The sequence below is a fragment of the Cheilinus undulatus genome, linkage group 5, assembly GCF_018320785.1.
Source record: "Cheilinus undulatus linkage group 5, ASM1832078v1, whole genome shotgun sequence".
Taxonomy (NCBI): Eukaryota; Metazoa; Chordata; class Actinopteri; order Labriformes; family Labridae; genus Cheilinus; species Cheilinus undulatus.
This window is the reverse complement of record NC_054869.1, coordinates 21806135-21818143: the sequence shown is the minus strand read 5'-3', so window position 1 is coordinate 21818143 and position 12009 is coordinate 21806135. Positions and strand designations below refer to the sequence as shown.

The 12009-nt window shown below is 41.1% G+C and overlaps 1 protein-coding gene across 1 annotated transcript in view; it reads right to left on the bottom strand.

Moving 5' to 3' along the window:
* Nucleotides 1–12009, bottom strand: part of setbp1 (SET binding protein 1) — a 63942-nt gene that overhangs the window by 41991 nt on the left and 9942 nt on the right. The window contains exon 2 of the mRNA XM_041786802.1: nt 8564–9156. Coding sequence (XP_041642736.1) covers nt 8564–8998 — 435 coding nt within the window. The 5' untranslated portion in view covers nt 8999–9156. The remainder of the gene's footprint in view (nt 1–8563; nt 9157–12009) is intronic.

Here is a 12009-nt window from a genome sequence, read left to right as displayed (position 1 = left end):
GAATATTGTTAAGGGGTGACAGGGGAATAACATTGTGCTGCATGGTGCTGTTTCGCCTTGTTTACTCACATGCTGTCATGGTATTACAGTAGAAATTAGTGAAATAAAGCTGAATTTGTCACACTGACATTTAGGTAGCTGACAAATTCACATATAGTTTGGACAAGGTGTCATATGTTGAATCTGAGAAGCCTAATCAAATGAAAACAGTAAAACTTGTAACAGAAAAGCCAACATACAAATTATGAAACTGAGGAGTTTTAAGATTTTTGGAAATAAATTCCTGTTTCAAATTTAATTGTGTGAAGTTAGGCCCAGGCATCAAGACCTGGTGAATCAATTCTAAATTTCTGAGATTTGTGGACTCTATAAGGCAATTCAGTTCCACTTTTCTGTCCCTTACAGGAACATAAACCTCTCAGAATTAAGCCTCAGTATAAAATATAAAGTCCTCCAAATTAGAATATAGATATACATGATACTGGATTTTTGCTGATATTTACAGATTCATTTTAGCTGATATCAATATTGATACCAATATTTCAATATGCTTTTCAGACATGAAATTTCAGTCCTTTTGGACACACTTTAAGGTTTGAGGATGACCAAGGAAAAAAAACTTTAGTCCTTAAAAAACACTTAAAAGTTTAAAAAATTAGGATGAATAAAGAAAAACACCTCAACTGACATAGGTCTGTTGGTCCAGCCTAAAACTCCACTAATTTATTAGTATATATGGCCAAAATTTACAGTCAATATATGCTGAAAAACACAGGTAAATATCGGATGTACAGTAAATATCGGCAAAAATTTTGATATCTGACGATACCGATACAAGACTGATAATATTGTACACATATCTGAGAAGATGAAAGATTACTTGCATCCACACCATGTTAACCATGAAAAGAAGATCATGACTGATTGCTGCAGCTGACTGAAAGTTTAGCCAGGCTTCAGTGAAAAAGACAATGAGACAGCAAAGTGAAACAAATGCAGCAAAGACATTTTATGCAAAACAGGAAGCACATCCAGCTTGAATTTGAGGGAATAAAGCATATTTGATGTCTCCCATCTCCAGTAACATCTAGCCACAGCTAGCAGAAGCAGCTATATCAGAAACACCTCAGCAGACTCATTAACGAAACACAGCTGAGCACACATCCATATTAAAGTAAACAAATCATATCTACAATGGCTCAATGTCATTTAGCAGATGATTTTGTCCAAAAGGGACGTATATCTGAGAGATAGAGAGGTGTTCGTGGTGTTAAGGACCTTGCCCAAAGCACTACATTAGACACTAGTCATGCCCTGACTGGGATTCAAACCCTCTGTCCGCTGTACCAAAGTCAACAAAGTAATCCCCTGAGAGGGGTCTAACTGCAGACCGTTCATCTCTGACGGCCCCTCTTACAGACCATTCATCGGAGACGCTGTATAGCTCAGAAAGGAAATACACGCTAAAATTTAAGGAATGAAATTAGATTAAACATCTGTTTAGGGTAAGGGTAGGTATTAAGGTAAGCTGCTAAACGTTTAATAAAGCAGAGTAAACAGTCATCTTACAGGAAGAAAAGCTTGTCCTCCATGAAAATATTCTAACGCAGCAAGCGTGTAGCCTGTGTAGCTTCATTAGCTGCATAAACTACATAGATTACGTAGCTCAGTCACTAAGGCAGCTATGCAGCTAATGGCGATAAATCTAAGCTTATAAAGCAGCCCTGAAAGCTATGTATCTGTTATCTACGTAGCTAAATAAGATTTAGCTACATTTGCCAAATGTGTACGCCCCGAAAGCATATTTCAAGTTTTAGATTTTTTTTCATTCAACTTTATTCATAAAAAAAGTCTGGCAGTTACACTCATAGAATAACCACACTGTAAACATTACAGACTAAGAAACATTGCAAAAACAAAACCAATAAGGTAAGAAATCTAATCCAGGATTAAATTATGTATAGGCCAGTTTAAGAAGCAGTTACATAAATTGTGGCCTGCTTTGGCTTTGTTAGCTTTAGCTAAAGCTAACATAGCTTCACTAGCTATGTAAGTTGGCTTTGGTAATGTACGCTTTAGCAAATGTAGCTAAAGGTAATTTAGCAATAAAGATAACATAGATATGTAGCTTTCATAGCTGCTTTGTGAGCTTAGCTTTAGCTATGTAAGCTACATAGCTATATTATCTACGTAGCTTATGCAGCTAATAAAGCTATGCAAGCTACACTTGCTGAGTTTCAGTGTTTTCGCGGAAGACTAGATTTTTTTCCTGTGAGCAGACTGTTTACATCTTGTAATCAGGTTTTGCGGATCAGTTTTTTGTTTTACTTTTAACTTTAGGTATCCTAACCGTTACCTTAAAACTTACCCTTGCCCTAAACTGAAGTTTAAGCAAATTTTATTTCTAAAGTTTTAGCCTGTATTTGCATTCTGAGATAAACGGTGTCTTGGCTGAATGGTCTGTGAGAGTAACCATCAGAGATGAACGGTTGACAGCAAGACTGTCTTGAATCCACTGAGCTATCCAGCAGAAGGAGACCTAAATGGACATTTAGTAGAGTGTGGACTCAATCCATCGACCCCTGGGTTAGAGGCCCAGCCCGCTCCTGCTGCACCTACCTGCTAAGGAACATTTACAAAGATTTCAAATACCTTTTCTTTTCTAGATTTGAGTTCAGTGAGCACTCCTCCATCCAAGGTTTCTATGAATAAATGGTTATTCATTGTAATATCATGAGACTTAAGCCTTGTTCCAAAATATCTGGCACAATGTAAAACTGTACCATCCTGTATAGCTGGCTGCCTATTATGCCTCACTAAAGGGGGCCCACTGTGAGCCATGAATGTTTTGAATGAAACTGAAAATGTAAAACAACTACTGTCTACTTCCCCTCTCCTCTCTCTGCTCAGCTTGACTCAGCCTCTCTTTGCACTGCAGACACAATGCAGTCATATGGCATTCAAGCTAGTTATCAGCTACCCTTAGCCAATTTAGAAGCCAAATACCACTTTTTGGATCTATTTTAAATTACAGAGTAACGTGTAGTGAAAAAAGCATTATGCAAAGCATAAAGACAAAGTGAAAGTAAGCAGTGGCTACTTTGCAAACTTTGTATAAGAATACTGAACAATGGTATTGCACAAATATATCTATTTTTCTTTCAGTAAGACATTAAAAATGTGTAATAAACTGCATCTAATACATAAAAAGCAATCAACAAGGGTGTTTTCTAAATCCAGACTTTCTAACATAATTCAAGTACTTCTTTCCCCTCGCTAATGCTGGAGACTAATTCCTTTGGGAACATTTATGTAACCCCTTTACAAATCTTGTAAGTGTTTAGCCCAGTTTTTACCTGGTGAGCGCTTTTACTTTCAGCCTAGCCTTGTAACTTAAAGTTTAATTGAACAACAGTAGTCAGAGAAAGAAAGAAAAGAGAAGTTGTGACAGCTAATTTTGATGCAGCTACAAAAGAAAGAATGGTTAAAAAAACATCATTTCCATGTCTTTCTTTGCCCCATTCTCCATGTTTGCCTACTTATCTGTCTGTCTGTCTCTCCTCTTCTCCATCTATTAGAGTCAAATCTCTGTCTAAATGGGCATCTATTGTATCCCGCCTCCCCCCCTCCTCTATTCATCACACTACCACACGCACATGCACACTCCCTCTGAGGGGGCCCCTTAACCAGGCTCTCCATATGCCTGACCCCCACCTCCTTTCTTCTCCTCCTCTTTCCTCCACAACCCCCTTTCTCCTCTCCTCCGTCTCCTGCTCGCACTCTGGCTTCTGCTCTGCTGCTGCTGATGCCCCACGCTGCCATCTGCCACAAGACAACAGAGGCTGAAAGAGGGAGGAAGAGGGAGAAAAGAGGGGTGAAAAAGAGCGAGTGAAAAGAGGAAGACGCCATGGAAGAGAAGGAAAGAGCAGAGAAAGAAGGGACAGATGAGAGATAAAAAAAAGAGAGAAAGAGGGAGAGAGAAGATGTGGACACAATACAGCGAGAGCGGCTGTCCATCTGCTCCCCCTCTCGCCTCCCCCTCCCCTCCTGACACACAGCCTCACACACACTACAAAGAGAGTATTTAACCTCAACACACACACACACACACACACACATACACACAAGAGAGGTAGACAGAGAGCAACCCAGCCTCTCTCTTTAACCCGTTCTTCTCCACTGAGCCCGTCTGTATGACACCCTTAGGGTGGCAGGTGATGGCTGGATGGAGGAAAAGGATGCAAGGGGGGGTGGAAGGAAGAGGAGAGAGGGGAGGGTGGGGGTGTGATTGAGGGACAGTGTGTAGAGGATGAAGGATTGAAACTGATCTGAATCAACACCCCCTGTTCCTCCCTGAACCCCAAATCTCAAAAGAGAGCAGCTTGCTTCTCCTGTCACTATGACAACGTCTGTCAATCACACTGTAACAGAGGGGGCCAGTGGAGCGAGATTAGGAGTGGATACCAACACTCTGGAGCGTCATGTTCAGCTAACTTTACAAATATGAATAAACATGAAACATTTAAAGGTCAACATGTTTTCTATTCTTACATTAACAGACACATCATAATGATTAGACTTCTAATTGTGAACTTTGTGGTGAGAATTCACATCCTGAGGACAACGAACCGAAACTGTGGTTCGTGCTGGTGTCAATCTATGACAAGAAAGTAATACGCTCAAGTTCAGCTTCTCATTTTTACTTTCAGAAACAATGACAAGACTAACAAACAAAAAAGACTACGAGCAAAAGATTTGGCTGATTGCTTTTAAATATTTTTCATTAAAGTTGCTGGCAAATCTTAGCACACTAACACAGTTAAACAAAATCATGTGAACAACTATGTTTTTGTACCATTTAGACAGATTACAGGAGGAGTTCTTTACCTTGGTATCAAACTATGCAGGGTTTCTCATCAACTACATAAACTATGGCACTCCATCAGAGTCTAATTTTAACAGCCATAGTCTATTTTGCCCCACCAATGTTACATTTTAAAAGCCACAGTGCAGCATGATTATGTAGTCAGGTCAGGTTTGGCAGTTCAGCTCTTAACCACATAAACCTTGGTCTTGTAGTGCTCTGGCCTTCTGATGACCATCTTCCAGGCCTGCGCCAAACCAATGCCCTATCTGTCCAGGTATCATCCCAGCTGATCCCTCCAACAATGCACGCGGGTGTCACTGTCGTCCCACTGGTTCCTGGGAACCCAGTATGTAGTGCTTGTGCCAGGTGCCTGTAAAAGCACAGGTGTTGTTCCCATATCAAGCAGCTGACCCTTCCCATCCCTGCTCTCCTGGGCATGTTAGCATTAGACACATAGTCTTGCCAATGACACCCAAAAATGCGCTGGAGAGAAGTTTACACAAAGGAGTCCAGCTGCATCATAACATTTTATTTCTTGTTATATTTGACATATTTTAAGAGATCAGCAGAGCTTCATTCATTTTAAAACTTCAAACTTCACATCTACATACTGATTCTTTATCTCTCCTTTGAGTTCCACTTTCCAAGTTTGGAGACTGTAATATAAATAATGTATAATACATTCATAGCCTGATGGCTTATGAGACTACAGGGAGCCTTGCTGGGAGGATGAGCTGCATGCAGCCTCTAATTGGCTGATTACTGTATTTCATTTCATTATCTGATTTTATAGACCTCATATCGTTGAGAGAACAAGATGTTTAATAAGATACATTATGCCATTTTTTCTGAATTAATTAAAATAAAATTTGGAGGGCATCAGACCTTGACAGAAATGAAGACATAGAGTACAGATACACATTATCTGACCGTGCAAGACTCAATTATTGTTAAGGTCAACACACTCAGCCTTTTGTCTTCACAAGCCTCTTAAATTTGAGTGAGTCTGAAGCAGAGCTGAACGGTTTTGAGGAAATATTGAACTGCAATTATTTGGACTTAAACTGGGATTTTGATATGATTTGTAGTTTCAAAGATTGATATTAAAAATCACATTAAATGTATATTGAAATAGTTGAAAAATGACTGAAAAGAATGATTTTTTTGGGGATGCATGATATAATTTGGCATGAGATTCATAGCTGATATTTATCCTATAAAACATCTGCCTATATCAGCTGTAAATACTGAAACCATTCCATTCAGTTAATTAATCAAAATGTGCTCTACTTTGGTTCCACTGCAGAGTATATTCTCCTCTGGTTTTATTTCACTTTCCAAAGTCTCCACAAATGGCCATTACACAACACAATCTGATTGGCTGGACATGAAAATAAGCCAATCAACACTTAAGCCTGGGTGCCACTGACACAGAGAGAATCACTTCCCCTATTTCTTACACTTTACAGGGTTTTAAAGACTGATAATTGTTGATTTGTTCATCCTAAAACTTCAAATTATGTTTTAAGGACTGATGTTTTAGGTCTGAACTTCATTTAAATATTTGTTTCAATATCAGTGTCTGCTAAAATCATCTTGTAAATATATATTGTAAACATTTGTAAATCAGATATTGGCAAAAATCCAATATCATGCATTTCTATTTACGAATAAATTTGTGCACCATATATTTATTTGTATCAGACCACCTCTGCTGCAAAATATTCAAATGGTAAAAAATGGTACCTGAAATGGTACTGTAGCACACATTTTATCTTAATGAGAAGTCACCTTAATCTACATTTAGATTCGCTCTTCAGATGCATGATATCGGTAACGGCAGATGTTAGCTTAAAAAGTTAAATACGGTGTTGGGGTAAAGAAACATTTCTGCCAGTTTTAACAGTCAATATATCATCTACACATATAGACAGTGTAAATCATATATCAGCAAAAAAAAAGTCTGCAAAATGTAAAAATGTACAATCGGTAATAGGTGGTTGCACTTAAAGGGCCTGTCTCCTTTTTAAGCTTTGCTTGACTCAGCCTCTTTTCCACAAGAGACACAGGGTGTTTTTACACTTAAAAAGGTGTGAATGTATCAGGATTGCTGTCAATATTAGCTAAAATGAGTTTGGAAATTAGGGATGTTCTTATGCATATATTTCCCCATTGGCTAAATGCTCATATAAATTGTGTTCAACCGACTAGTCTAAAAAGAAGAAAATATAAGAAAACAGTCAAGTTCATCACAGGGTCGCTGTGTTAGCCACGCTGGCAGAGTATATCAGGCTCACATCACACCCGCTAACATTGACAGCTAGCTCTACCAGCCTTCTTCTCTGTGGAGATTAGTACTGTGCTTTGATATGTGGCCTCTTTTCACTTTGGTCGAGTTGTTATTTGGGAGTTCAACCCTCAACAGCCCACATACTACTTTATTTTAATTTATTACTTAAAAAACTGTCATACTGTGCTGTTGCTACTACATGCTAACCGCTATGCTTCTCATGTTTACTTCTGGTGAAGTGTTGGGGGAAAAGCTCAGACAGGAAAGCAGCGGCCATTAACTGTAGCTACAGCGGCTTACAGTGGTGGGAGGTTCATCACAGATTAAAAGAGCATTACAGACTGGAATTTCAAGGCTGAGTTAATAAATATTTATTGTTAATTAGTTTAACCAACTTGTAAATCCCGTGTCGGCAAATAAAACCATTTAACTGCAAGTGTCCCTATTGGAAATATAAGCATATCAGAAATCCACAAAGATCCAATACTGTGCATTCCTAATTCAACAGCAATATGGACAACTGCAATTTTCAAATTGATGTTATGCTCTACATATCATGCAAACATTCAAGTGTAAATTTTTCTAGAATAGTTTGCAAAAAATCCTACTTTCCTTATTTGTGGATATCTTCTTACTAAAATGAGAATGGCATACAACTGACAATTCCCTTCAATACAACAATTTGCAGTATGAGTAAACACAATTGGAATTGGAAATTTTTGCTAGCCCAACTTTGCATTGATGAAACACCTTTTGCTGCTGCTGGGCCTGTTGAGCTAAGAGACATGGAGATATCTGCCAGGTTTGGACCTACACGCATACACAAACACCCACACAGCAGACTGCAGATCAACACACCCCGCAAACACAAGATTCCCCAAAGGACCTGTACCTACACAGAGTCGCACACAGCAAACATCAGTTTAGAGGGTGTGATGACTGACAGGGGGTGACCCAAAAGAACTGATTTCATTAAAGGAGAGGAGAGGAGAGAGGTCTCTATATGACCACAAATGGAGAGAGCAGACACCAGCTGTCACTTGCTTATGTCAGCCCTATTCTCAGCTCCTGCATGTGTGTGTGTGTGTGTGTTCTGTGTGTGTGTGTGTTACTGTGTGATCTCAGCTAGCCATGACTGGTTTCAATTACGCTGCAAACTTTGACCCTGTGTAACCAAGCAGGGAAACGAGCTACTGAGAGAGAGAGAGAGAGAGAGAGAGAGAGAGGAAGAGAGAGGTACAGTAAGAGGTAGAGTGGGTAGTAAGTTCAGAGATGTTGAAGCTGAAAGAAGTTTTTTACTCAGCTATAGCTTGAATGAAAACCATACAGTACATGTAGTAGATATCTTACTATACACCTGCTCAAAGCACACATCAATAGAAAGCCATTAAGAGGGAGCAGCTTACCCTTTTTCTTGGGGGTCCTCTTTCCTCGTCTTTCTGGCCCCGCCCTGCTGATGCCCCGCCTCCATTCCGCCCCTGCCGACCCCCTTTGCCCTCTCCGACCGGGGGTCTGATGGTCATCCTGATCTCAGGTGGACAAATGTAGTTCTCAAGGTTCTTGGGGGGCTTCTTGGTGCGCTTGGTAGTCTGGATTTTCAGCTTTAGACTTCCTTCCTGAAAACTAGCTTCCTTGATGGAGAACTCCTGCTCTTCAAGAAGCCCCTCCCCTTGCTCCTCTAGCCCCTCCCCTTCGCTGATGGCACCGTTAACCACGTCTTCACCGCGTGCCAAACCCATTCCCCCGGCTCCTTGCTGGTCCCCTTCATTTGGCCCCACCCTACCTCCATGTAACTCAGCCTCTTTGGGTCGGGCCGAGCCAACCAGATCCCTTGGCTCCATCCACACTCCCGCCTGAGCCAATCAGGATTGGGGAAGCTGTGGCAGCCAGCCAATAGGATGATAGAGAAGAGCTGTCAGTCGGGCTGGTTGGTTGTTGTCAATCAGCTACTGGGGTGGTGTTGGTAGTCCCGCAGGAACACGGCGAAGCCAGGGACTGTCTGTGGAGAGAGCAGGTGAACGATACGGTTAGAAAATGACTAAAAAAAGAGTCCTGTCATCTCTTTAGCTCCCACTGCAGTGCCAGCTTTCAGCACAGGCCTGTCTGCTGTCATCAGCATCATTAGCTGCCCGTTATGTATGAAGACAAACACACAAGCTAAACAGAGCTGCAGAGGCATGCCGCCACTTTCTCATTTACATTTTGTACCTCGCAAAAACAAACTCGGCTTTGACACCCACTTGCTTCCCTCTCTCTTTTACTCAATCTTTGCTAATCCCTGCTCCCTCCCGTTATCCCTCCCCACGACGGATCTGAAGCAGAGCTGTGCAGACACTGAAGTGATCAGTGCAAAATAAGACATTCTTCTTCTCTGCTCTAAAACCAGGGTGAAGTTAGCCTGAGGACACAAGAAGCTGACTTCTGTTTTTTTTTTTTTCTTTTCTGCAAAGCAGCAAAGGAAAGAGGGAGGGAAGGAGGGAATCACACATGGGGAGAAGTGAAGGCAGCAGAGAAAGACGGAGGGAAGGAATCTAAATTCTTTCCCCAGATGTGGTTTACGAGCTGGTCTGGAAAAACCAGCGTCTGAACTGTTTTACACATGCATGAAGTGGTATTGATATACACAAGTATGAAAAAACATCCAGATATGCTCATAAATACACGTTCAGTGACAGAGTTGCTGTCACCGAGTACACTTCTTCACCCCCGCTGCTATTCGTGCTCTCTGGAGGAAAGGTTGCGGCGGCCATTTGTCACAGACTTCTTGTTATTTTTCTCTTTTTGGACCATTGCACATGCAGACACAGATTTATATGACATACTTCCATCAGTGCACGCAGTGACATATGCATTCACTCAGGCTTACTTCCACACAGGCGTATAAACAGAAAGCAACCCAAACAAACACTGGACTACATTTCTCACTACAGCTCCAGGGAATCCCATCAGTCAATATGACATGAGGCATGACTGAGCTGGAAGTGGGGAATGCTGTCTTACATGCTGAGCTCAGACCAACACTACTCACACCAACGTGAACCCAGACTGGACCACTACCTGTGGACTCAAATAAAAGCTTACAGCCTGCTGCAGATTTACAACGAGTGGAGAGCACAAAAGGTTTACAGCATATAAACCTGTATATGGTATTACCCAACCTGACGAGGGCAATATAGAATTACCCACCCCTAACCTCTGCTAATACCCTCTCTGACATGGTTACTGCTGGTATTTTATACTAGCCGTGTGTATTTTCTACTGTACCAGCCCACGCCACTGTACTAACAGCTGATCCCCTTCATAATACCTCACAATACATGCTTAGAGCTACACCCGCTTATCCTTTAAGGTCCTGGGGTGCTGGCTAAACCCAGCTGGGTACAACACGGACAGGTCGCCAGTCAATCACATTCATTTTTACATCCACATTTATGGCATTCACCATTTAACCTCGCTTTGATGTCTCTGAATATTTGGAGGGACTATAAAGGCAGCCGTGCAAGATCTGAACCCAAACACCCCTCCTGCTGTGCCAAATGCTGCACCCCTCCTGTGCTTACAGTGTGATTGAATAATCATAATCCACAGCAGTATTTCAACCGTTTAAGACTGAACAAAAACACTGTCCAACCCTGAGGTCAAAGGTTTTCTTCTGCTTTGGCAAGGTTGAATAAAAAGGAAAAGGCCTGTTTCCACTCCCCCCTCTTTAGTGGTGAAGTCTGCCAATCTGAAACCTCCATCTCTCAGAGCTGACTCATACTGGTTCTGCATGTTGGTCCTGGTGGCTCCAAGTATGAAAAAGGCTAAAAGGACAAAGCAGTGGTTTGACTTGTTAAAGCTTATAAACTCATGACAGCTTCCACATTGCACAGCCAAATTTATATTGCAAAACATTCTCCAAAGCGCATAAATTTCATCTGATTGATTCCCTAGCTTACTGGCAGTTCAGTCAATAAATGCAGAACTCCTAAAACTTGATGGGGATTTTAGTCTTGTTTTAATACAGCAGTTAAATTTTCTCATAGTTCTCAGAGGAGAATCTGTCTTGAGGATTTTTTTCTTGTTGTTGCCTTCAGGAAATCTTCCAACGCGACATCTGAGCTGCCCAACTGTGACCCTGGTAGATAGAAGAAACTACTGAATTCCCATTAGACTTTAAAGCGTACAATTGTTTGACACTTCTGTTTGATTTCAAGACAACAAAGCTTTTGAGTGCCATGCTTTTTGAAAGCTTAAAATCTAAAGTCAAAGCCTCCTCACTTAAACTTTTCCATTAGTAAGAGTCTTCAAAACAGAAGTTGTCTACTGCATAACCACAAGGCAGCAAAGGTTACACCAATCTGCAGAACTGACACACAGAAAAGGAGACTATGCAGCCTGATTCGCATATGTGAAGCTGAAAATGTAAAGAAAAATTCAGGACAGGCTGCCACTGGAGCTTATGCGGCTCTCAGTGGAAGAATATCAGAGGGCAGAACATTACACAGAAGAAATGACAGTCTGGGACGCTGTTTGTGCAATATGCACAAAAAGGGGGTTGGGGGTAGGGGTGTCCTCAAGAGGCAAGACATGACGCAAGAAGAGCAACAGGATAATGGAAGTAACAGTATATGGCAATATAATGATTTCTTTCCTTATATCAACATGAAACTTTACATATTCATTCACTCATGGTAAAGAGCATACAGGCAAGCAGAAAACAGCATGAGGTAGCTTCATTACGTGCACAATGATTGCACCAGTCGCTCACTGGTCCTGTGGTATCGACAGCATCACTGCTTTATGCTTGCTCAGTGACTTCTACAAGGGATGCATATCATCGCCATAATATCAGCAGGTTCTACTTCAAAAG